General features: G+C 38.7%; 2 protein-coding genes across 2 annotated transcripts in view; one reads left to right on the top strand and one right to left on the bottom strand.

Moving 5' to 3' along the window:
- Positions 1-27,880, top strand: part of coro7 (coronin 7) — a 144,376-nt gene that overhangs the window by 81,051 nt on the left and 35,445 nt on the right. The window lies entirely within an intron of this gene.
- vasnb (vasorin b) lies at positions 257-27,063 on the bottom strand. Its single transcript, XM_081379592.1, has 3 exons — positions 26,758-27,063; positions 17,779-17,826; positions 257-4,114 (listed from the first exon to the last, which is right to left on the bottom strand). The coding sequence occupies exon 3, from the start codon at positions 4,082-4,084 to the stop codon at positions 2,066-2,068; it is 2,019 nt and encodes a 672-aa protein (XP_081235718.1). The 5' UTR covers positions 4,085-4,114; positions 17,779-17,826; positions 26,758-27,063; the 3' UTR covers positions 257-2,065.

A 27,880-nucleotide genomic window follows, 5' to 3' on the forward strand; every position in this document is an offset into this window, starting at 1 on the left:
TGGGTGGTCAGTAAAGGATGTGTGTAATAACAAACAATCCTCATTATGTTCAGTCCAGTGACGTAGATGGAGGTGAAACTGCACCTATTAGATTTGGCAATTGTTTGTTTTTAATAAAAAATCCCCTGTTTACCTCAGGCTTTCTCCATAAAGGGAAAATATATTACCTTTCCCTGGCACTCAAATCCTAAAATTCCTCATAAAAGCTTTGTGTGGTGCGTTTGCAGATGGCATATAGGATGCTAGGACTCTCTCTCTCTCTCTGTGTTCGCATTTATTTGCATCTATTAAGTCTTATTACCAAACACATTAAACAAAGACATACGTTCAACATCAGTAAACCTAATTGACTCTGCTTCTAATCAGACCAGCTAGCTTGAGCGAAAAACAGAAGAATGTAAAACTAGTTTATTTAAATTTTTTATTTGTTTGTTTTATTTGCAGCTTTTTGAAAATACCATCATACATATACACACATCTCCATATAGACAAAAGAAAGGTATAAAAAAAGAGCTTCCCAAATTAAACAGGGAAAATTAGAGGCAGATCTTATCAAAAATATTCACAAATATTTTCAATACTTCATACTGCTGAGATTTTTTCCAGTTTGCATATTCCAACAACAACAGCAACAACAACAAAAAAATCGATTACAAATCCTTCTTCTTTTAAGCAGAAGGTTTCACAATTTAATTTTTACATATTTTATTTTATATTTTTTTTGGAAACATCATTTGACAGGTTGTAGAACAAGTGCTAAAATAGTAACACATTTCCTCACAGAGGTGAATCAGCACAGCTCCCCACTGTCTCCGTTTTGGCATTTTGCAGTAAACTTTACCTTTAAGAATCCACAGTATCTGTGTCTTAAATTTCAGAGTGATCATTGAGTGATCAATGAGTGATCAATGACGGCAGGACCTCAGTCATTTTTAGGTTGTTTCATGCTCTTTTGTTGTGTCTTGCACATGAATGGTAAGCTCTGGAGAGTTGTCAGTGGAGTGTGTGTTTTTAGCTAATGCGAGCTAGCCAAAGAACACTGTAGTGTTTTTGAACATATTAATCTGTCAAAACGGTGTTGACTGCAAGAGGAAACTCTCTGCTGAGTAGCATGTAAATAGTGCAATGGCTAATTTGGCAAACTGACAGAATTTTTTGAATAGTGATATATGGAACAACCCCTTTTTTGGTATATAAATAAATATTTTAAAAAGATCCCACCAATTTGTAGCTTTCAATAATATATTGCAAGACTTATTAGTTTTTACAACAGAACATAATGTATATTAATCTGCTTTTCAATCAGCCATTTCTATTTAGCTTACGTTTTGTCTCTATTTCTGGGGGGAATAGGGAATAGGGGCTAAAATATAGAGGAGGGATTTAGTTTTAAGTCTGAATAGACTTTTAACTGCTTAGACTGTCTGCATTTCTAAACTAAAGCCTTTGATACACTTGGTGGCACAAGTACATTTTAATCTTCAAAGTTTTTAATCTGGTGTTTTGTCTGCTTTTAAAGTCACAAGATATGGGGGAAGAGCAGCCGCCTGGTAACAGTCACATATTTGTACAAAAACATGGTACAGATATAAAACAAAGAAACAATGCCTATCAGTTAGACAAAGCATCATAAGAGTCAGCCTTGTTACTTAAGAAGTTTATATTTTCAATATCTTCAATTGCCCACTCAAATGTAGGACTTACGGTTCACAGTTAGTGCATCTCCTAAGAGTTGCACACAGGTGCTACACATCAATATGTCGCCTAAACTTTTTTCAGTCAGCCTTATGTCCATTTTACGACTGGCAGCCATATTAAAATTTTAAAAGATCTTTAGTTGTAGGATTGGCATGTAGAGTCTTTCCATTTTTCAGATGATAAAGGGCACTTAGGAGGATGTCATTTTGACAGAAATGTCCTTACAGGATTGCACCAGGAAACACCTAAATGCCACTGTCTCTTTACAAAAAAGCTGGTGGCTGTTCTTACTGTCCTCTGTGGTTCCCTGTAAAGCAGTATAATTCATGCTTTAGCATGTAAGTAAGTCACAAACCTTTTGCAATTATCAGAAATACGAGGGTTTCAAACTGTTCATGTTGTTGTTCGCAGTACAGTGATCTTGCATGAGGGGCACTTCGTAGTCCAAGCCACCATTCTGCGCGGTTGATGGACAAGATATAATCTCTTGCTTTTGGGGTAGTGCCCCATTGTCCATACCCTCCAGCTCCAGCTGTGACGGATCACATTCTAAGTCCAGCTGTCCCTTTGATTTCTTTTTGTGCATGTAGCAAGCTACCCCAACAGCCACAGCTATTAGGACTAGCAGAAGAAGGATGGCGACTGCAGGAATGATCATCGTAGTGAGCTTTGGGTCCTCCAGTCGTGCTCCAGTGGGAGTTAGCTGCTGACTGACCGTCTGGGCCTCTGTGCATACACGATCCAAGACCCCAGGTTCACCCAATGGACTGGCGCATACAGAATATGTAGAGTTTGGCTGAAGTCCACGCAGTGTGTACTCTGGATAAGAGGGTGGAACGTTGAGCTGCTTGGGACGTTTGTCCAGTCCAGAAAGGTTCTTGTAAGTTAACTTTACACCACGGATATGCGGGCGCATATCCATGTACCGGTGAAGGTCTAAGAGTATGGAGGAGCTAGTTACCATTGTTGCAGTTATTTCAGGTTCCATAGTGCCGATTATTGTAGGGATGTCCTCATGGGGTGGTGGGTTTTTCTCATTTTGACAGTATGGCCCTGATGTTCCCGGTAGACAAATACATTCCAATTTTCCTTCGTTGTCCAGCCAACATGTTCCTCCATTTAGACAGATATTGGTTGGGCAGAAGGTTGATCTTAGGTCTGGGTCGATACTAGTACTAGGGGTGGGAGGTGGAGGGTCATTGTCGGTTTCCGTAGAGGGGTTATCACTAGGTTTGGCAGGGAGTACTGCATGTGTTGTACTTGGTAAACTGGTAACCGGAGCTGGTGGTACTGCAGTGGTCTTTACTGTCCGAGTCGTAACGATTGTAGTAATCGGACATCCGAATTCTCTGTGCCCCAGTCTCTCCAGCACCTTCCCAGAGTTAAAAGGAGGAAAGTGGCAGCGTGTCTCTTCCGTCCTACCCAACTGAATTCGCTTGTTTCGCAACCAACTAGGAAACCAAGCCAGATTGCAAAGGCAATTGAAAGGGTTTTCCGCGACAGCCAGTCTTTCTAGGTGAGGAAAGAGCTGGGATAAGGTCTCTGGTAACCCTTGCAAGCTTAGATTGCTGATATCCAGCTCCTGAAGCTCTGAAAGTTTCTCAAAGTCTTCCCATTTCATAGGTCCCATAGGATTCCCAGCCAAACTGAGACTGACCAAGCCCCTTGCTTCCCGCAAAACTCCTGGAAAGGTTGTTAACTGATTGTTGGAGATGTCGAGCTCATGAAGGTTCTTGAAGCTTCCTAAGAGCTCCTCGTTCAGACTGTTAAGCCCCAGCCCACCCAGTTTCAGTGACTCCAACTTGGGTGTCTGGAGGTCCTTCGGCTCTGGCGAGGGTATGCTGTTAAACCGTAAGTCTAGCAGAAGCAGATGGGGCATTTTCAGAGCAGGCATTGTTGTCAGTTTGTTTCCTTGCAGCTTGAGCTCCAGTAGCTGTTGTAGTCCATCAAAAGCAGCAGGATGTATGTACTCTATAAAGTTGCTGTAGAGATATAGCCTCTCCAGAATTTCCAGTCCAGCAAAGCTGTCCTTGGATATGTGGACGATCTGGTTAGCCGACAGGTCCAGGTTGTGGAGTGAGGACAGGGGTTCAAATACGCGATCTGGCAGTTCGGTCAACTTGTTCTGACTTAGATCTAGCATCTCCAGGCTGTCCAACTCAACAAAAGCCTCTTGGGAAAGGGACTCAATGCCGTTCTTGAACACATAGAGATTCTTAGTCGTTGTGGGTACTTCGCTGGGCATTTTAGTGTCTTTGCGGCTAAAGCAGAATATGGAGTCTTGGACTGCGCAGGTACAGTCCTTCGGACAGGTGTCGGCCAATACCGGGGATGACCAGAGTTGATAGAAGAGGAGGGGCAGCAGTAGAGGGAGGAAGAGCTTCATGTTGCTGCCTTCACATTCACCCCTTCAAGCCTGCAATGCAACAAGAAAACCAAGTAAACATTTGCTCAATCAACTTCATATTGTATTTTTTGACTTTGAAACAACACCACAGTCTTGACACTTAAAATTTGTCAAAGTTTAGGGATGGCATGAATCAACAACTGAAACTTTAAAGTCATTTGCAAACAGTTGAGTACTTGATAAAGTTACTCTTTTGTTTTGTATTGCCTCTCAGCAACTTCAAGGAATACTTCAATACATGCTGTATTTTTTTTTATGAGGTCAGTCTTTTTATGTGGCTGAGTAAAAGGGTTGCTTTAGACCAAGTGCTTTCAAAGGGTGATCAAAGGCGAGATCTTGTTGTACTCAAGCAATAGATTGTGGTAGTGATGTACATGCCTGCCGGACCCTTACACTGGAATTCAGGGTGATGTTTGTTGACCTTATTTTTCTTTGTTTATCAAACAAAACATTTTGAATTCCATATAGTTGACAACAAACATATGGTATCTCAAGGTATTTTATGAAGTACTCTTTCAGGAATGGTTGAATGTTATATAATAAGTGCCCTAATGAACATCGTCTAACCTGCTTTGTGCATCATTCCACCCACAAGTCATCTAATTGCTAATAACTGTTTGATTAACATTTAGTTCCATCATCGTTTACAGCACACATACCGAATCATTGTTGCACATTAGCTCGTAAGACTTTACTTGACTCTTTTTGGGAGTTTGTACACTTTTTGTCTTTCTACAAACATTCAGTCAATTCATATTCATTCATTTTATATTTAGATCCAGAGATGCACTAATTTACGTCAATAACAGTCAAGACCCCTGAAGACCTGACCTTGAACACCAGACACAGATCTCATCAGATGAGCTCAGACACCTTTAGGGAGGAACGTGAGAGTCAGGGAGGAGAGCGAGAAAAAGAAAGATAAAGGGATATGAAGCTGGGAGACTGAAGTGAGCTGGGGAAACAGTTTATCATCTCCTGTGAGATCAGTTGCTGCAGTATCTGGCCTTGAAAGGAGGGGTGGAGACGTTTCGCTCTCCCTTACGATTTTCCTCCTTCTGTTTCTCTCCTGGACAGTGTGGGGGGTTTCTTGTTAGAAGTTCATGCTGAGGTGAAATTCTCTCACTCAGTTTTATTGGACAGTACAGAGAGATAGTAGGATCATTATGTTCCCTCCTGCTGCATTATTGAAGCATCACTCTCAATGCCCTGCTGGTGATCCCTGCACTGTTCGGCAGTTATTTAGGAAACGTCTCAGAATCTAGTTAGCTTTTTTGGATGTATTTTATTCTGTGTTAGCTGATAGAAAGTTGTTAGTTCTGTTGTGAGGTCAATGTACGTTTCTAAAGATCTTTGTAATAACATCTGGATATTTTTTAAATATATTTTAAGGTGCATTCTTTTTGACAACGAGTGGAAGTCACATAGATATGCAGTGCTTCTATGAAGTGTCTTTATGTAAACTTTGTAGCCTGACACACCTCACAATACCAGTATGTAGGTGTTAAGGAAACTGTTTTTCTTATGTCACGTCCATCAGCAACACATTTGGTTTCCTATAAAAAAATTTGGGACAGTCATCCTGAGAGAGAAAGAGAGAGAGATGATTTGCCTGTCTTTTGCCATTTTCTTCCCTCTATGTCTAAAAGGCAGTGGAGCAGGTTTAGACATTCCTGTTGCTCTGTCCCATTGACTTGCTGGCTGTGATGCAAGCGTCTGTCTTTAGACAGTGGGTTTAGTTGACGCTCTGTGCAAATAAAGCAGGGACTGCTGCCAAGCACACGCATATTTTTCTGAAACTAATCCTCTGCTTATTACGTGTGCTCTGTTTGGTCTGTCTGCTTTTTTTCCTATTTAATGAAACTTTTTCTCTGCACAAAAGCAAAAAAAATGTGTCTGAAATGTCAGTACTTGGAAAGAAGATCACACAGGGTTCAAAAGGACATGAAAGAAAGTGCTTTGTTATGTTCGGGCACTGATATCGATTCACTCGTATTGGCATTGCACTCTCTGACGTGTTTTGACACCGTATACCTGTTGATCGTGTAATGAGCTTTAGCTCTAGCTGGAATGATGTTGATCAACAAGATCTTACGACAAGGGTGGGTGAAAGAGTAACACGTGCACCGTTTCCTTTACCAGAAAGCTCTCGCTGGTCTCCATTCAGCGATGCGTAGCGCTTCACAGTCCGGGAGACCTGATTAGTTGTTTGACTAGAGGCAATGATGGAAAAAACCACGCTTCCAGATAACCTGATAACAGGTGGAACACTGTGGCTTATGGGCAGTTAATCATGACGTGGGTCGTAGGTCACCGCCGTCCCATGGTGTTTGGCTCTCAGAGTACCGTGGGAATGTTGTGAAGTGAATTTGTGCGATATTGAGCTGCCATTTTTAGCTTGTAATCCATCCTGCATTGCTAAAGATATGAACAATACCTCAAATCAGAACGAGAAGAGATGTGCTATCCTCAGAGCTATTTCTCAAAGCTTGGAAATCTTGTAGACTTAAAAGAGCATATAAAGAAGTCTGAAGATTGAAGCACTACTAAAAGACGAAAGGCTGAGAGTGTGAGCGATGAAAATAAGGCGTAAACCATGGAAAGACACAAAGAAAAGCCCTCCGAACATCAGGGTGGTGTTTTTAAACATGAAGGGAAAGTGGATATAAGATACAAGAAAGAAAAACCAAGAAGGAAGAAAGAAAGAGGCTTTCTGTGATAGATTTGCTGTCAGAGGGCAAAGTCCACTTCCGTCCCTCAGCCAGCACAAAGCATTCAGACTGTGGCGTAGTGTTTCACAGCATCATCTGGCATGTGAAGAGAGACCTGCCGAACCTGATAGATGAATGAGGATGAAGTAAAACCTCAGTCCTCCCTTCCTGAACTTTAGGGAAGCCGAGCTTGATTGAAAGATCAGAAGGAAGTGTGTAGGGCTAGTGCACACTAGGATCAAGGGGAAAGTACTCTGTCGGAGATATACCTTTTTTCAGTAGCATGACAGCAATATCTTAGCTTGACTGTACTTTATCAAGTAGAAGCGACTCTGGGTGAAGGGAAGCATCTGGCGGAAAGATGAGGCTTGCTATAAAGATAAAGCTATTGCCTAAACATCGTTTTTAATTTTGGCCGGTGTTTATCCCACTCCGCATCATTTCAAACCATCACAAGAAACAATCTAGTCAGCCGACAGAGACGCACGGAGTGGGAGTTGAGTCTGATTTCAGATAAACCCCCATCCAGCTCACACAGATACTCCATCTTCCTCCTTCACTTCAGCGGCCTGCGACTTATCAAGCCGCAGATAAAAAACACTTCTCAGGGATTAACCTAAAGCTCTCAGATCTGCTCTGAGTGTCTCTTCAGTCAGACAGAACAGCTGACCTGTCACATCTATATACATATCACTTCAATAATAAATTTGCCATCAAACTTCAACATTATAACTACAACTAGTTAAAAAAATGCACATCCCTACTAATCACTGACTTTAAAGATCGGTAACACTTTACAATTAGGTTTCATTTCTTTTACAAACGTTAACATGAACTAACAATGACAAATACTAATCTTGTTAAATGTTAATTTCAACCTTTACTAATTCCTTATTAAAATCAAAAGTATTTATTAATATTATTTACACCTGAGCTAACATGCACTTGTATTTTTATGTTAACAAGGATTGCTCATTGTTAGTTAATGCATTAACCAATGGGAGCTTATTGTAAAGTGTTACCAAGATCTCTCAACATCTTTTTCAGTTCCCCTTTTCCGCTGTCAATGTGTCGTTCGACCAGCTGGTGCTTTGCATATCCCCACATGGGACTATTTAAAGAAATGTATTTGCCATTGAAAATGTGTTGATTTAAATAGAAAGCTGTTGATAAGGACGTTATTGCTCAAGGCTTCTACCAAAAAAAAAAAAAAAAAAAAAAAAAAAAAACTAAAGAAAAGGAGCTGGGAAAGGAAAAGTCTTGGCTTTCCAGCATAATCTAAAAGCAAAGAAAACAACTGCGAGAAAAGAAGAGAGAGACAGGGAGAGAGGAATGGTCTGGTGGAGGTGGCAGATGCCAGGAGCCAAGAAAGGGAAATATATGATAAATATATCAAATATTATGAGTACATATTGACAGTACTAAATAAAATTAATTTGGTTCTTAATTTTTAAAAAGTTACTAATAATATATATATATATATATATATATATATATATATAATTATTTTTTTGTTATTTATTTTTTTACATTGCAATTTAATATATATATATATATATATAAAATTTATATGTATTTTACTTTATATATGTTAAATTTTACTTTATTATATATTACTTTATACATACATACATACATACATACATATATATATATACAGTGCAATGCATAAGTGAATACACCCATGCTAAAGTTGACTAAAAAGAGGAATAAAAAATCATATTTTGGAAATTGAACTTAATGCCTTAATTTAAAAAATTAGGAAAAACCCAACCTTTAAGGACACCAATTTTCTTTGTGAATGAATAATGTATCGTAAATAAATAAATGTTCTTCCTTAAAATACATGGTGCATAAGTGTGTACACCCCTATGTTAAATTCCCATAGAGGCAGGCAGATTTTTATTTTTAAGTTGTTTTTTTTTATTAATTTTTAGGATACTATGCATCCTGATAAAGTTCCCTTGGCCTTTGGAATTAAAATAGCCCCACATCCTCACATAGCCTTCACCGTACCTAGAGATTGGCATGGTTTTATTTCAGTTAGCCTAATAGCTGGTTTGATTTGCATTGAGAGATGATCTTATGGAAAGTACCCCATGCCAATCTCTAGGTATGGTGAAGGCTATGTAATGTTGTGGGGCTATTTTAATTCCAAAGGCCAAGGGAACTTTATCAGGATGCATAGTATCCTAAAAAAATTTGAAAAAAATACTTAAAAATAAAAATCTGCCTGCCTCTATGGGAATTTAACATAGGGGTGTCCAGACTTATGCACCATGTATTTTAAGGAAGAACATTTATTTATTTACGATACATTATTCATTCACAAAGAAAATTGGTGTCCTTAAAGGTTGGGTTTTTCCTAATTTTTTAAATTAAGGCATTAAGTTCAATTTCCAAAATATGATTTTTTATTCCTCTTTTTAGTCAACTTTAGCATGGGTGTATTCACTTATGCATTGCACTGTATATATATATATATATATAAATATATATATATATATATATATATATATATATATATATATATATATATATATATATATATATATATAATTTATTTTATTTTTTTATAACTGAGGCTGATAATTGGTGTATCATAGTAAGTTATTGTACAAGATTTGAATATCAACTACTGTATAGATATTTTTGGTAGTTTACAGTCAGTGAGCTCTTTCTAGACATCATAGTTGCTTCATTAGCCCCTAACGCCCACATCACTGTCTCTGAGGGATAAAACACGAATTCTTCCTGTTAATTGCCTCACCTGACCACAGCTGGACCATGTTACCCACAATGCACCAGTACCATCCCTCAACCTGAGAGTGCACGGCCATAAAACACTGATTCGTGACAGCGGGGAGGGAAACATACGCAATTCAATACCATTTTAAGGGCTTCCTCAAGTCGCAAAATCTTACCAGGGCACCGAACACATTTGCTCCCTAAATAATCCCATAGTGAGCCGTAAAAACTAGGGAGCATCGATGCTCACTATGTTTCCTTAATAGAAGTTCTGAAGCATGAAACTTATCATGTGAGTCGACTCACTACACGCGATAGATGTTTTTAAAAATACAAACCATTATTTTATTATATTTCACCTTAAACATACATTGCTAGACAGGTAATGAACATAATCTAGCTAACATTTATCATTTATTAACGGCTGAAATGTAGCACGTATATGTAACAATCAAAGCATTCATCATAATGTACTTTAAATCACATTAACAAATAATGTCAGAAAAATAGCAGCTCTGCTGTTGATCATAAATACCAGTAGTGATGTTGTACAATGAGGACGTCATGTTACTGGAAATAGAGTCGTCAGTGTCCCAATATGTAGTGAGCCAGGGTCCTTTACTGTCCTTAACAATGCCCCGAATTCATGCGCACGATATACGGATTCATGACCTAGAAAGCTAGTGAGCTGACTGAGACGCACCCAAGATGAGTAGACCTTCATACAGAAGCATGTCAGTTTGAGCACACGCCACTTTTAATAGGTAAACAGTTTACAGGAAGTGTTTCAGTGTTATGTAATGCGACTATACCTGCTAAACTTGATGTCGTGTTTTTTTCCCTTTGTCAAGGAGTGTATGTAGTCATTAAGAGTAGAGTGTATTGTGTTTTGAATAGGACAAAGAAAGAAAGACCACGATCAGTGACGGCCTTCATGTCAAGTTCACGAGGTCAAACACTCACTCGCTCTCTGATATATTCATGTGACCACAACAAAAAGAGGCACATCAAAGCTAAAGGTAACCCTGAGTGCTGCTCTGATTCACGACTAGGACGGTTTTGTTTCCATACAAACGTCTGCACTCTACCTCGCTCTCTTTTTCTTGTTTTTGAGAGAAGAATAGCGTTCTTTTGGTTCAGGATTTACAGCGGTGACCTGGACAAGAGCATGTCACTGCCATTACTGTCTGTGGAAAGCACAAAGGAAAGTCCTGAATGGAGCCGACTGAAGAAAAGCACAGCTTCCTACATAATGATGAGAGTTAAAGGAATAGTTCACCTAAAATAAAATTCACCATTCATGTTATTCCTAAAGGAGCAACTATTTCCCATACCATGAAAATCATACAATGAACAGAAAGGTGGTCTATATGACTTTATATGCTATATTTGGCTTCAGCAAACTTTTGCGTCCTTTTATCACAATGCAGCAAGTTTGAATGTGCTGAACAAAATGAGTGTGAGTAAATGATGACAACATTTTCATGTTTGGGTGAACCATTCCTTACAAGATCCAGTCCAGCTATAATTAAATGGACAGGGACTATAACAACACATAAAGGATTCATTCTAGATGTTCATAAGTTTGTAATTGTTGCATATCCCCTTAACGTCTCCCTCAGCTTCGCTCATAGTGAATGCATTGAACACGATCCCCCAGATCTTTCATGGTGGTGCTGATAAACATCTTTGCCCACAATCTCAGCCTGACACACTCATTTAAGAAACAAAGAATCGACAGTGTTCACCGTTCACTTCGTTGCACATCTGCTGGATGCAGGAGGCTTGTCTGGGCTCTGTTTTGTCTGCAACTAGATCACATCAGGTCCCTTTTTTTTGCGATGCCTCAGATATCAGAGAGAGGTTTCGCTGCAGGTACTCGCAGGTTTGTGTAACGGGCAGGTGCTTTCAGCCGGTTGTCACCCTCGGGTTGCATTGAAACCCAGCGCTCCAGACGCGTGCCTGCGCAGACGTCGGGACACTGTGTGCTTCTCCAGGGACGAGCCGCGTGGGAGACCGGAAAGGACAGACTGCAGATGTGAGCAGTCCAAAAGGAAATGGATTTACAAGCGCTTGCTCTGAGGAATTATCTTTGCGTCTGCCGCTGAGGCCAGATGTCAGGCTTCAAGCAAATATGCTCACTTGTTAGTTTACATTTGGCCCTGATGTCCTCCATCAGCACCGCTTGATCAATGATCTTAAAGTGCACCTTTAGTACAGAGAGATTCTTCATTGGGATTAGCTCTCTGTGAAGGCATTGTAAATGTATGGAAGCCCATTTCCATCACATAAAAAAATAAAATAAAAGTCATGCTTTGGTAAATCACAATTATGACACGTCTAAACTATGACAAAAGTTGAAAAATTGACTAATGATAAATGAGATAAAAAGTCAGAATTATGACATAAATCCAAAGTCAATTATGATATAAAGAGTCTAAAATATAAAAAGTCAAATTATTACATAGTTAAAATCATGAGATAAGTTGAAATTATGAGATAAAAGACAATTATCATATAAGATTAAGATAAGTCAATTATAACAAGTCAATTTTGATATAAAAAGTGATTAAATTATTAAAAGTTGTCAAATATTACAGTCAAAATTATGAGATAAAAACACAATTATGAGATAAGATTATGAGAAGTCATAATTAGGACATAAAAAGTCAAAATTATGAGATAAAAAGAATTCTAAACTGTAATTATTCTTTACCGCATTTTACATTTTGACTTAAAATGTTGAAATTATGAGGTAATTATGACAAAAAGTCAATTATTACAAATTTAATATTTTTAATGTTATAATTTCCAAAACATTACTATCTCATAATTTTGACTCTTTTTCATAATGATGACATAAGTTTACCAAGGCATGATTGTTTTTCTTATGTGGTAGAACTGGGTTTCCATAGTTATGAGATGTTAGCATTGTATATTATTCTTGATAAAGAGTGTTAGAAGCAAGTTCGGAGTGTCTACACTGCCGATAATCTAAAATGAGATTTGAGATCATTTGATTTGTTCCACAGGTCTGCAAAGGTCACAAGTCACTCAGTGACAGATAAATACAGGACCTTACTGGTTTCCTCGGGTTACACTGGAACAATGGTGATCTGTGGCAGCCTTTGAAGTGCTCATAGCTAGCTAGCGAAGTTGGTCAATAATGTCATTCTTCTTTTTCAAAGACTGACAGCGGTTTGAAGCGCCAATAATGCATTCATTACAATGAAATAGGGTGACGTGACCATTAATGATGCAACAAAATTGAACAAAAAAAAGTGCAAAAAGCACTGAAAAAATAGATTTTCTTCTTTTCTTGTACAAATATTTAAACATGCTTAAATCAAGATGCCTTTACTTGTAAAATGACAATACTAAGTCTTGTCAAGCTAGTAAGAACAAGCAACCAATAGTGTGATTAAACTTGAAGTGTTTGAAGCCAAAAATGAATGTTTTTCATCTCCTGTCGTTCCTAACCTGTATGACTTTCTGTGGAACATAAAAGAAGATATTTGGAGTCCAAGAAATGTTTCAAAACATCCTCTGAAAGAAAGTAATGCTGGTTTGATGATTATGATGCCAGAAGGTTCAGTTGTAGGACGGTCAACTGTCCCTTTAAGAAGGCGCTGTGGTGTTGAACACCCAGTCTTGAGGTCTGAAATGAAGTGTTAATGTGTGTGAGGCCTCGCTGGACCAGAGAGGAAGTAGAGTAGCGTCCACAGCTGTGATGGCTTTAACACAGAGAGACAACGGCCAACTACAAATAATAATAATATGAAGGTTGCTGGGTTAAGAGAGGATAAACTTATGTAACCCAGTGTGTGTGTGTGTGTGTGTGTTGAATTTCACTGTACCTCTGCGACTTGCTTGTAACTCTAAACATTCGTTTGAAGTGACTCTACCTGTTCTGTCATTCAAACAAGCGTCTGCACGCTTCCTTTTTATTAATTGTTTTTTGATAGGAATCTTAAGCAAATAGCAGTTACTTGCAGCTTACTGTATGTGGGTTTTTTACACACGCAAATCAAACACAACCTTCAGCTCTTCGTCCTTAACATCGCTTACGCGAATCATTCGTGATGGACACCAAAAGTGGCCAGCAGGTAAACGCTACACATTCTTAGTTGTTTTACCAGTTTACACACTCGAACACGCTTTGGGCCAGTCAGACTGGTAACCCAAATTTTGCCGGATCGATCCTCAATACTGGCAGGAAATGTCCACGTTTTGCTGTGTGTGTGTGTTGTGTGAGTATGGGTTACCATACTTGGCCTTCACATGTCACTTTATTCACTTTATTATTGGTGCAGCAGGTCAAAATGCGCGTCTAAATCTCTCTGTGTCTAAATCTCCCCGAAAGTTCCTCTTTCAGAGTGATCAAAAGCCCATCATTTTGTATATTATAATAATAACAATAATTTGTTACATTTATATGGTGCTTTTCTGGGTACTCAAAGCGCTTTACATAGAAGGGGGAATCTCCTCAACCACCACCAATGTGCAGCATCCACCTGGATGATGCGACGGCAGCCATATTGGGCCAGAACGCCCACCACACACCAGCTTAATGGTGGAGAGGAGACAGTGATGAAGCCAATCAGTGTATGGGGATGATTAGGAGGCCATGATGGAAAGAGGCCAATGGTCAAATTTGGCCAGGATGCCGGGGTTACACCCCTACTCTTTTTCGAAGGACATCCTGGGATTTTTAATGACCACAGAGAGTCAGGACCTCGGTTTAACGTCTCATCCGAAGGACGGTGCTCGTTACAGTACAGTGTCCCCGTCACTACACTGGGGTGTTAGGACCCACATAGACCACAGGGTGAGCACCGCCTGCTGGCCTCACTATCACCTCTTCCAACAGCAAACTGGTTTTACCAGGAGGTCTCCCATCCAGGTACTAACCAGGCTCAGCCCTGCTTGGCTTCAGTGGGCAACCAGTCTCTGGCTACAGGGTGATACCACCAGCAGCCAGCAGACTAATTATGTTAGTTGCACATCAACACAACATTACGCTAACATGCAAGACTGAGCATCAAAGACCTGTCTGATAAGAAACATTTGAAACAAGTCGTTAATAAATCTGGAAGTGGAAATTGACTTGATGGCCGTTTCTATAAATGTCACAGATGTCAGATATGAGCACACTTTTCATTCTTGTCATCACATGAGGGCTGACTGGTCTATTGACAGTCAAGAGCGCATCAGGACATGTAATTGTCTAGGAATGTCTTTATGTGTTGCTGATGACAGCATCTGGAAGGCTGCTTGCTTCCTCATTCCAGCCAACTGTGATATTTTGCAACTTTCTTCTTTTCCGTTGGTGATTTTTCGAGTCTGGTAGCCCTGGGGCCAATTTCCAGAGCACATGAACGTCTTACACACACGGAAAAGATAAACATGACTTGCGGATCTGTCTATTGCCTCATGGGTTACAATAGGGCACATTGTTTGCTCAAAAGACCCTGCAGACAGCCGAGACGTGCAAGACAGACCAGCTACGGACTGTGGTTCCCATCCATGCGAGAACATCAGGCCCGTCGACATGTTGCCACCCGCAACACTTTCTATTGCTCATGTATCATACGCTCACAGAACGACTGTGGAGACCTGTGGATTGATACAGATGAGGTTCTTTTTTCTTAAATCAAGATAAATTTACTTGAAAAGCAAAATGAGGCTGAAGATATCAAGGGCCAGATTTACTAACAGCTTGTGGCAGCGCAAACCCTCTGTTGGCGTTAAAAAACTGTTTAACCCTGTTTAGTAAATCTGAAATTTCTTAAACGTATCAAAATTAAGTGAGTTTTTGCTTAAAACAAGAACTAAATATCTGCCAATGGGGTCAGAAAAATAATTGTGTTTTCCCTTTTAAGTAAGTATATTTTTCTGACCCCATTGGCAGATATTTGTTCACATTTTGAGCATAAAGTCACTTAATTTTGCTGCTCTTTTTTCAAGTATCTGTATCTTGCCTTAAAATGATGTTAAAATACTGAGTGAGAATTTTTTTTTTTTTTTTTTTGCCATGTGAGCCATAAAGCGCGAAGCTGCAAAGTGCTCTTCTTTCCCAATATCCTCAGACACGCTAACCAAGTGCTCTGGAAACATTCTGCCCTCCTTTAAACATTCAATTTGAGCAATCCCATGAGTCTCTTCATGTTCACCCATCCTTCAGCACACCGAGATCATCGGCCCTTGTTGTGCACAAGTGGCCGCTCGCCATGTGCCTAAAGGATGGATGGAAACCACATGCTCTCTATCCGTCGTATGTCACAAGCCCGCGTCTATTACAGTCTTGTGTTTGAGCGTAAACATCTGGACATACGTTTATGAAGGGTGTGTGTTCACGTGCATGGCTCTGTTGTGTGTTTTTAGGTTAGGTAAATCTTAGCATTGTGCTGTGAGTCAGGCTGCATAAGCTAAGTCTAATCGAACACCTTGGCTCTACTCTTGCGCAACTTATCCAAACACTAACGCACACTGCAGTGTGTACACAGGAGGAACTGGATACAGAATGTCGGAGAGCACTCGCAGGCTCAGTGTAAAAAACAAATATGAGCAGGATGTCACTATGTGCAGGAGTATCGAGTAACGTCGCTTCAGCTTTTATGCTGAAAGAGGTAGTGTTGACACAGATGCTCCTTCCAGAAAGGGACAGATCGGAATTCCTTTAGTTGCAGGAATGTACATGAACAACTCATAATCGTCTAATGACATGCGATTTAAAACTTTACTCTTTATTGTTGAGCCCTGTCTTCTGTGTCTTGATCAAGAGGGAACAGAGGATATAAAGGAATGGGTGAGCTGAGGCCTGTGCCGGGCTGTTGGGACAGGCCATGACAGGGTGAGGGGAGTTAGCTGGGTTATATAAACCCTTGTCCCACCTCGGGCATGACAACACAATCTTCTAAAAGAGCTCAAGGCTTGAGTGCTATACATGCTGAGCCAGGCTACTTTACGAGACACACTCACTTTATACACACACCGGAGGCGGAGAGAGGCGATTATAACCAGCTATCACTATTAACTCTTCCAAAAGTTTCAAGCATTGATACTCAATCCTGTTCCTGGAGGTCTAGACTGAATCCCACTTTGTACACTATCTGTTCCCGATAGTAGACCTGTGAGATGAGGTTTAGTGCATCCCAAATCATAGCATGTTGAAAACTACAACAATTACCCAGAATCCCTTTGTGAAAAGTTTATCATTGATTTTTCTGTTCACATTTATATTTGCAGATACTCCAAATTAGTAATATTCAGTAATATATCACTTATAAAACTAGTGTTACATTGCAAAAATGTAAAGAAAGAATTTTAAAGTAATGAAGTTAGCTAGATGTTAAAGCGTATGCGCGAACAGTAGGTGTCTGTGGCATAAAGATGTAGTTTTATGCGATTGTAATTTGCTTCAATATTGACACATTCTCAAAACTTCGGTTCTCTAAACATTTCCAGTAACTTTTTTAGAATGTTTGTTCAATGTTACTTTGTCTTTAATAACGTTCTCAAAACATTAGCACACAAACGTTATTTATATATCCTTCATTGAATGTTTTTTCTGTAGCGTTTAAGTGTGACGTTCATCAAATCATTTTTAAACGTTACTAACTACTTGTTTAAGAACATTTAAAGTGAACTATAATATTTGCAAAATGATCAAATGGAACATTCCCTTAATGTTTTCTCTGATATTCATTCCGAAATAACGTTTTCATAACTAACTGTTCTTAGAATGTGTTTTTGTTGGGCTCCTGCATACTCAAACTTTTGTACTTTTCATAACCAAATAACGTAAAGTATTTGCATTCAGCGCATAGTATGGATATGCAAACTGAGAAGGAGCGCGAGTGCTGTAGTTTTCCACTGAACCCATAGACCCTGATTGGCTGGTTCAAGTGTGTTCGATTAGATTTGGACCTGAACTTGAGCAGCACGGGTTCAAACTAAAGTTTACACAAACACACATTTACTCACTAGACAACTTTTCATTAAACTCTCGATCTAATTTCAGAGGGGGTTTATTGAGACGGGATGTTTTGTGGTTTTCTGCCTCGACTCAAGCCAAATGTGTGGGTTTGGAAGCTGCGTGTGCCAGATCGCTTAAGCATCTCCTCAATTCTGGCTCTCGAGTTCGTCTCCCAAGCTCCTAAAAGTGTTTTCACATGTCATTTGCATTCGAGACAGGTAGATGTGCAGACTCACCAGGGTGTGTGAGACGGGACGCTGGCTCTCCTTCTCTGTGTTCTGGCTCTGTAAGAGAAGGAGAAGGTCAAAGGTTCAGTAAGCGTCACACAGCTGTTTGTCCGACTTTAGGTCTGGGCTGGAATGCTTCAGGAAGTGTGTTTTGGGGGGATGAGAGGGTGCACGCACAGGCCTGTCTGCATGTTTGTGTCCCACAGATGAACAATCACCTCCCTCTCTTTATTAGTGCCGTTCTACCAATGGGGTCAGAAAAATAATCTTGTTTTCTCTTTGAATTAAGTTTATTTTTCTGACTCCAATGGCAGATATTTGTTCTTGTTTGAAGTATAAACTCATTTATTTTTGATACTTTTTTCAGAGAACAAGACGTACCTAAAGTCAGTTACATCATAGTAATACTACTAGAAAACAAGACTGAGTAAGAAAATAATTTTTGCAGTGGATTGCTCAGAGATTTAAACATATTAATCTTCTAGTGCATGCTATGGACATGAACGTCGCTTTGCATAAAAGCGTTTATTAAATGCTTTTATCCAAAGTGACTTTGGTGCTTTTTGCACATGAGAACCATGCAAGAAGCTGCAAATTACAAAGGAAGTAGTAAAAGAAAAAAAAAAGTGGATTTTTCATCTGGTTTATTGTCCACCAGGAATTTTTTTTAAGTCTGATTACCACATCTCTCCTCAACAACATACACACACACATCATGTCTTTACATATTCTTGTATGCATCTGCTAAATACATGAATGTAAATGTGATTTGGAGATTTTAGGTAATAAGCGGTCGAGCAGGAATACTGTGGCATTCTGCTGGTAAAAGGTGTTTGCAATGGAAAGAAAGCGAGCTGTGTTTAGAAGCGGAGAGTATAGAGGTGTTGAATGGAGTCGAGTGAAGCGTTGCAGGCTGTCCGGAGAGTTTATCTGACATGCACACACACACACACACTTAGGGCAGGAATGCAGGCTGACAGCTTGTCCCTGTCTTGCAGTATCGATTTAGATGTGTTAAAATATGTACATTCATTTTGTTTAATTCATTTGCCGTTTCTGTCTTCATGTTCAGTCGTCTCAGAAGCAGCTTCTGTTTATTTTACTCTCTGTGTTTGGATTCACTCAACTTCACTTTGGTTACAAAATTGTCCCTAGAAGTGAGCTAAATCTAACAAAGATCCAGGTATACCCACAAATGTAAAATGGATGAATCATATACAGTATATACATACAATAGATTGATCAATTTAATGTTTCCATATATATATATATATATATCACTTTCTATCAATTTAATGTTTCCTTGCTGAATAAAAGTATTAATTTCTTTAAAAAAAAAAAAAACCTACCTAAGTACTAACATTCTCCCTTTACTGTGGTTTTGTCGTTATATTAGGGGACTTTACTGTCTGACTTGCATCTTTTGTAAATATGACACTTAAAGTCGTGTGATGTTTGAAAGGTTGGGTAAATGTATGACTTTCATCGAGCAGCCACACGATACATTCTTTTGCATGAAGATATCTGAGTAGATTCTTTGTAAACACAGTTCAAATACAAGTGAGATGAACACACACAACCTGTTCATCACACAATGTGACCTGAGGCAGGTGATGAGGAAAACTGTGGTGCTGAACAGGTTGTGGGTGCGTGAGCGTGCGCGTTTGCGTGCGTGCGTGTGTGTGTGTGTGTGTGTATGTGTGTGTTTTGGACGTGGTTTGATCAGATAACACACCACCTGTGCACGATACAACATCCGAAAATCACTGCTTTCCTCTTTCCATGTCAGTCAGAGAAGCGTTTTCAGCTTCTAAGTAATTATTAGACTTACGTAGTATTCTTTGAAGTATCTTGCAATAACATGGAAGTATGAATCTCACAAAACCTGTCTGGGTCATATTTCACCCCTAAATAAATAAAATAAATAAATGACATTATGGCTACTGTGATACAAAAACAAGAATATATTATTATTTAAATTATAAAATATTCATAAATATATAGTGATAGTATGTGTTGAACAAATGGAGAAAGGTGCTGAATTGGCATTAAACATTTTTGTAAAATAATGACAATTTTTATTCTTTTCTTTGAATTTTGGAGTGAAATATGACCTGGACTTTTTTCTTTTTTTTTTATGAGATTCAACCATAATATATTAATATCGTAATCAATCTGTAGTATGGGTAGTATATATGAAAATATCAAAGTCTTCATAATTCATGAAATCATTCTCTACCTAAAATATTTTTTTGAAACCGTAAATAAAACAAAGATTATTGAAGCATGTTTTACAAGAAAGTACAGTGACACATTACTTAATTATGCCTTGTAATGCATTGTATGATCTTGTGAATAATCATAGTTACACCTTTAGAAAGAATAATGCATTAAAACACATAACAAACAACCAGTTTCAGATGCAATAAGAATTCGGCAAATATTATAATGCATTTTTTTTTTTATTAAAATCTTTTGGTTAGTCTTTCTACTTCAAAATTTCTTAATTTTCTCAATTTTAATTTAGTGTTTTGCCTGACGATTCTTTGTCATTTTTTATAACCTTTACTAGCGATTTCTTAGTAAAAAAATGTTTTTCTTCTGTGTATCATTGTGTTATTTGAGTCTAAAGTTTCATTATGAATGTTACAGCTATTTAAGAGCAGTGATTCACCGTGGTATTTTGTTAAGTAGGAATGTTCTTTGAGGATTATTAACACACAGACACGGGGTGATTCAGTCGGCAGCACCTCGAGTATTAAATATGAGTCGCTCCGCACTTCTGCAACACCTGAAACTGGATATTTGCTCAAAGTATGACTGACTCAACACCAAAATACACTTCTGAGACACTGAGCTACACGCGCCAGGCACACTCGCTCTTCAGCGCCTTAACTAGGTCATGTGCTGTGTCCGTGTTTCTCACTATATGCTCAGCGGTATCTGTCAGGGACTCGCGGTAGTTTGTACTGAGAAGCAGTCATCTAGTTTTGGGTGGTTCTGTTGTGGCCTGAAGTCTGCTGCTGATAAGGCCAAATTACAGATGTCAACAGCCTATGTTTACATGCCACATTAATTGAAAGAAAGATACAGTGCTGGGTGGTATCAGATAGTAATCCTGTAGGAATCTCTTTAATATCGTCATTGTTTCTCCCAGACAGCAATGCGAGTAAATGCAGACTTCCACAGTATTTATGATATCTCCAGAGATAAAGACCCTAACATGAGTGAAAGTTGAGGCTCAGATTTGCCAAGATAACAAAGTCTGCAATTAAAATCTCAATATGAACTCAAACATTTCTCACCAAAATGATCCGAACTGCTGTCCGCATTAATTGTACAGCCCTGCTATCTTACTGTATGGCAACAACTGCATCAAATAATTTCAATTAATTTAAACTTAAATATAACATAGCTGTGTAAATGCACTGTAAAAAAAAGTTGCGGCCTTACATTTTTAAGTACAATCAACTTGGATGTTTAAGTAATTTCAACTTAAATTACATTAAACTGACTTTAAAGATTAGTTGAATCTTGTTTTCTGATGAGTTAAAGCACTGTAAAAACATGTTGTCGTAAATTATTGATCATATAATTGTTTTACAGTGTATACTATTGTATGTCTATACTATTTCTATGTGTGTGTGAGTGTGTGCCTATAAAATTATGCCTGTGAACTTTGATCAATGACGTTTCCATCTGGGATGATACTTCGAACAATTACCATTTACCATATTCATGTATCTGCATTCCTTAGAATGATGCAAAAAACATGCTAATGCAGTGGCGCTTCACTGTAAGTGTTATGACTATATAGCTGCGCTATCTCAATCTTGTAAATGTGAACTATTTTGCAAACACACACACAGATACACAGTCACTCGTGTGGGCTGAAAGCAGATACAAGTGCCGTTAACCTCTACTGAAATAGCTGCCGAGGAAACGCCACATGACGAGACACACGTCAGCTATACGCCGGGGGACGTGTGTGTGTGTGTGTGTGTGTGTGTGTGTGTGTGTGTGTGTGTGTGTGTGTATACTGTAGGGGGACTAGCAGGATAAAACCCACAGTACCGGGTTTGTGTGTGTGTGTGCAAGCAAAGTTCACCGACACATTCCACATCTTCACCCTCAGGCTCAAACAAACAGTGACCCACACACACCATCTTCAAGACCGGCCGGATCTAAACATTTAAACAAGAACATCTTAAACTAACACTTATTCTGCACTTATCAGATTCTGGGTGAAGTCAAATAAGTGAATGTGTTTATCGGGACGCTGTGTTTGAATTCGCATTAGCCATTAATACCGGTCGGTGGAGTATTTGACCTGACGTTGAGTTCAGGGCCGCGGTCTGCGTCTTCGGTTCAGTGCTTATTTCCTAATTACAGTTCAGTCAGGAGGTAATTACAGCCTTAGATTAAAGTCATTTTCTTTTTTCACTGCCTGGCGAAAATGCGGCAATTTGCGGCGGCTCGTGCGGATGTGCTCCTTCGCCTCCTGAGGGGAAATAGCTTGGTGGACAAACCAGCATTTTTCTGATTTTTGCCATATTTGTAGCGGACCAAATCAGCTCTAGAGAGAGCTATATAGGAAAATCTAGCCTGGGAGCGTTTGATAAACGGCTGTGTTTAAGTTATTTGGGGTTTGAGCTACAGCTGAGAGGCCTGAAACCATCGCATGTGTGTGTACTTATAGCGAGGTTTGATGTGGCTCTTCAGAACGCATCATTTGGCTTCATCCATCAAGGTCTTCTTCAGTTTGGTTTGGCAGCGACGACGGGTGACTCGGGCTACACACACACACACACTGCTTGGTCAGCATGTCGCTCTTTGAAGCCTGAGGTTTAATTTAAGAGTGCTAAAGCCACCTGGAAGATCCTGAACACTCCTGTTTTCCTATCAAACATGCCAGTTTGTATGCTTGTAATTAGAGTTGAGGTTTGTCCTGACCCTTTCTGGTGGGCTTTTGCTATTTTCCCTTGCATTCTTTCACAAGTGTTGCTTTTTCTGCCCTGTCGACTCCGTCAAGCCGCCCGCTGTTTGACTAACCCCCGTCTCTCAGTCCTCTTTACGCCCCTTCACCCCCTCCCCTGCCTTCACCTCCAGCCTGACTTTTAACCTCTTAATCCTGCATTGTGAAGGACAGGCCAGCAGAGAACGCGCTGCTAATTGGTGTAGAAGGGAACCAAAATCAGCAGGACCCCACAAATCTGATCATGTGGCAACAAGAGCATGGAAACACCCTTCATATGTTGTCCAGTGCCATTTCAGCCCTACTGATAAAGAATGAATGAATGCATAATAAATAAATGGGCTTTTCAATTTTATTTTATTTTTAATTACATTTTATTTTATTTTAGAGTCTTTTGTTGTAAAAAAATCTTTTACTGTAGAATTATTTAGAATTTTTTATTGTAGAATTTAAGAAACTTTTATTGTAGAATCTTTTTGGTTGACTCTTTTAGAATCTTTAACTGTAGAATCTTTTAGAATATTTTATTGTAGAATGTTTTTTGAAGAGTCTTTTGTTGTAAAATATTTTAGAATCTTTTAATGTACAATCTTTAAGAAACTTTTACTGTTGCATCTTTTAGAATCTTTTTGTAGTCTTTTGTTGTAGAATCTCTCAGAATCTTTTACTGTAGAATATTTTACAATCTGTTGTTATAGAATATTTATGAATTTTTCAAGTATATAGTCTCAGGGCTACCCAGCAAGATAAATTAAACAAGAGCTTAAAGTAGATTTTTTATTTATTAAAAACATGCATGCAAAACTTGCTGCTAGGTTGCTAGGGTCTTGTGGGTCGTTGCCAGGCAGTTGCTAGGGTGTTGTCAGGGTGATAGGTGGTTACTTACTAGTCCAAATCCAACTAGTAGTCTCTATGAAAATCTGATCCCTAAACCTGATTACTTAAAAGTAAAGTACCAGCACACTTCTCCTCAAATGTAACGGCATGATTTGAGGAATCATTAGTGTCAGTGGCACAAACTTTGTGGGACAAGTCCTTTATATGGAGAGACAGACAGAAGAATAGAGTCCTCTGTCATGCCGAGTTTACGAAACACAGAGACACAAGGAGGTGGTCTTCAAGATAGCTTTTAGATGTCCGTGTTTGCCTTGGCAGAGTCCTGTGTGTGTGTGTGTGTGTGTGTGTGTGTGTGTGTGTGTGTGTGTGTGTGTGTGTGTGTGTGTGTGTGTGTGTGTGTGTGTGTGTGTGTGTGTGTGTTTATCAGAAAAGCCATGGTTCTGTTCTGCGCTGTGAGTGATTTTGTTTGGACAGAACGGTAGGGAAATACCATAGGGATGTTATTTTGACACTGTGAGGAAAGCTGGCACGAGGAGCTTGATCTGCCACATGCACAACCTCAGACTCACATTCTGATGATTCCAACACATGAGGTTATTATTTTACATTATTACATCATTGAAGGCTAAATTAAAGTTTTATTTACAAGAAGTAGAGTTCAGGTTTTGATGATGACAGAATTTTCATTTGATTTTTTCAGAATGTTCAATGAATAAAGGTTCTTAAGAAGAACCTTAAACATCAATGGAAACTTTCTAATGCACAAAAGTTCTTTATAGTGGGAAAAGGTTCTTTAGTAGATTCTTCCCACTAAGAAAAAAGGGTGCTTTTAAGAACTTTTCCATGAATGGTTCTTTGGCGGACCCAAAATGGTTCTTTAATGGCATCGTTGCAACAAAGACCCCTTTTGAATCCATTATGTTCAACAGTGTACCCCATTTATTTTCATGACACCATAAGCCAGTGTATAATAAACTTGTAAAATGAATTGACAGGGTGCTTTAAAGTTCTACTCTGCTCACAGCTCCTTAATTAAGTCTCTCAGACAGGAACATTTGCTTTTCCCTTAAGTTTCATCCTTCCTCATATCCTGTGCACCATGTTCTCTCACCTTCCGTTTTGTCTTCTCAACGTCTACACAACTTCTCTCTTTGACATTTACAAGTGCCAAGGAATTTAGGAAGCCACTAGAAAATATGAAACCGCACACAGGAAGGTATTCTGATTCCAATTAATAGAGTCTGATTCTTATTAGCCTAAACAGTTTCACTTAGGAATTAAGATATATTATGTGTTGGAAGTCCGTAATGTCAGCTAGAATCAAAACCTCTAATTTTTTGCTAGAAAAGCAAAGCAAAGTGTCCAAAGAGTCCAGGCTGGTGCTCAAACAAACGCTCCTCTATGATGAACTTCATTGAATGGGGCTTTCTGTTGTGTTTTTATTGCTTCTAAGTATAGTGTTGGGCTTCCCTCTAAACTTAATTAAACGCAATTAAACACTAAACGACGGCAAGGCTGATTATCACATGTTTGAATGACGCCTGCCTTCCGTATCAGCTTTGCTATCGTAAACTAGCGCTGGAATCTGCAATTACTCTGGCAGAGATAGATATACAGAATCACATGAGCTTTACATTTCCTTCATTCTCCTAATGGACAGATCACTGATTTTGGTCATAAAAAAATGTTTTTATTACAGTAATATGTCAAGATTTGGCCACTTTTTGCTCCGAAAATGGTGTTTAAAGCTCCGTGCAACATTATTCTTCAGAAATAAAGAGATTTATGCGGAAGAACCCCATTAACATCTGGATATGTTTGACATAAGTGAACGATTTATGCGTGTATTGTTTGTCTTACTTTTTATTTATAACCTAAATGCACTACTTGTGACATGTGCTTAGAAGAGCATCTGTCAAGCTGTCCCTGTGAACGCTGTTTCTGCCCTCAGTTCTGTATTGTATTATTGTTTTTTTATCACATAATTTATTATATGACATTTTTATGACCCAGAAAAGATAGTTGATCGCTTCCTCTCTCTCTTGGACTAATCATCGACAATGCACCGCATGAGAATTACAAACACGAGATAAAGTGGGTAAAACCAGCAATAATAGCATTCAATCTCCTTTACGCCAGTGTGACTAAACAGATTTGTGTTTGAGCCGCAGCACTACCTTTGAACTCCTGTTGAGCGGACAAAATTAAACCTGTTTGTGGCCATTTGTTTGCTGAACTTTTAGACTGCCAGAGTTTAATGTTGGACGAGCTCCTAAAATAAAAGCAAACTGCACCAAAATATGCTTTCTCGGAGAAAAATAGAAGCCGGCGTGGTCCAGACCCAATGCTTTTGTCCTGCTGCGGTCAAGCACTTGAAGTTACCAGTGTTTGCATTGGTTGTTCAGAGCTTTTCATTTATTCCACAATGATTATATAGCATCTAAAAGTGAGTGTATTTGTATACAAGTCAGATAGAGTCTTGAAAATAAAGGTTCTAATTTGCACTAAACAGGGTTTTTTTTAGCTTGATTCCTTAGAAGAAACTTTTTAAGTTCTAAAGAGAGCTTTTCTTTAGTTCTTAAGAAAACTCTTTAAAAAACCCAGAAACCAAAGCCCTGACCTGCTTAAGAACCTTAATGTGTTAATCTCCATATACCAACTTAAAACATAAGAACCAGTGGAAAGCTTTATTTTTTTAATAGTGCTTGAATACAGACTTGCACAGCTTTGATCTGGATTGTTGTTCTCATGTTTGTGCAAGACGCTTTGAGTTACACATGCACGAGCATAAACACTTCAAGTGCACTGGTGCACAAGCATCAAACCTATTGAAACGCTCTGAACCTATCAATGTTTGTAAAACCATGAATGGACGACCAAAGTTTCAGAATAACATGGAAACTTTATTGCTGTACGTCTAAGATTTCTCTAGAGATAGAGAGCGGCTTGCGTATAAAAAGCAATATTGCTCATTTGTCTGCTAAATTAATAAATGCATTGTAAAGATCAGCAATAATACATATGGGTAGCTCATACACTTACTTAAGCATGAATTTGTGGGTACTCTCACAATAATACACGACAAAACTGTCAAATCCACATCTGTATGTGTTAGAAACAAACACAAGCGTTAATTCTCGCCGTTTTCCACTTTTTAAACTTTGCGTTTGACTCACCAGCTCGAGCGCATCAGCGGCGCATTGGAGGTAAAGGCAGCGAGCGCGTTCCGTCAGTCCTGCATTTATGTATCCAATAACTCGCGTTTCTTTTCACATTAAGTACGTCTCATATAGAGTTGATATGTAAGGGTTTTGAGAGAGAGTCCGTTTATAAAGTTTGTCCTCTTGTAAAGGCGCGCGGTCGAGTCCAAGTGTCTGTGGTGAAACTCCGGTGTGTGAGCTGTGCTCGACTCGCGCTTTAACTTCACTCTGGGAGGAGCGGCGGGAGCGCGCGTGTGTGAGGTTTACTCACTGGAGAGCATCAAATGAGGCGATGCTTATGGACGCGCTCCCGATGAAGGTTTTTTTTTTTTTGGCATTTCAACTCGCCGGACCGGTATGTGAAGACACGCGCTGACATTTGTACATTTGCATACGCTTTATTTACATGTAGTGTTTGGTGTGTAACAATAATATTTTAAAAGCTTTTAAACTATAGCAGCCTTCTATACCGACTGTATTGTACTATGCTATACTATACATATTGTTTTTAGATGTATTTACAATAAAAATTTGCTGCATTAAACATTTAACATTTGATCAACTTGTTTATTCAACTTGTGGATTTTTAAGTCATTTCAACTTAAATTACATTAAACTGGCATAAAAAACGAATTGAATCTTGTTTTAGTTATAATTAAATTGCTTAACTTAAGTTAAAGCAATGTAAAAACGTGTTGTCATAACTTATTGATCATATATTTTTTTTGCAGTGCACGTTTGTGATTGTTGTTTCGTAAACAACAATCAAATACATGATTGTGAAAACTTTATAAAAAAATTTACAGAAATATTATCTAAAAAAAAAGTGTTTTGTTTACTATCAAAATAAGCCTATAAAAAAAGAACATTTGGAAAAGTCTATTTATTTATTTACTTAAATAGTAGTTTTTGGCTCTTAGTAGAATCAACAAATATGTCTGTGATACTTGTTCATGGACTTAAATAAGCTTGTTGAAGTTCTGCAATCTCCATTATAGTTAGTGCATCGTGTGTTATGAACCCGAAACCACAGAAAGCTGCTCTCAAGACATGCTGAAATCTTCACTCGCAGCTCTTGATGGTCCAGTAACTGAACTAT

Source organism: Scardinius erythrophthalmus (assembly GCF_964197995.2).
Source record: "Scardinius erythrophthalmus genome assembly, chromosome: 1".
NCBI lineage: Eukaryota > Metazoa > Chordata > Actinopteri > Cypriniformes > Leuciscidae > Scardinius > Scardinius erythrophthalmus.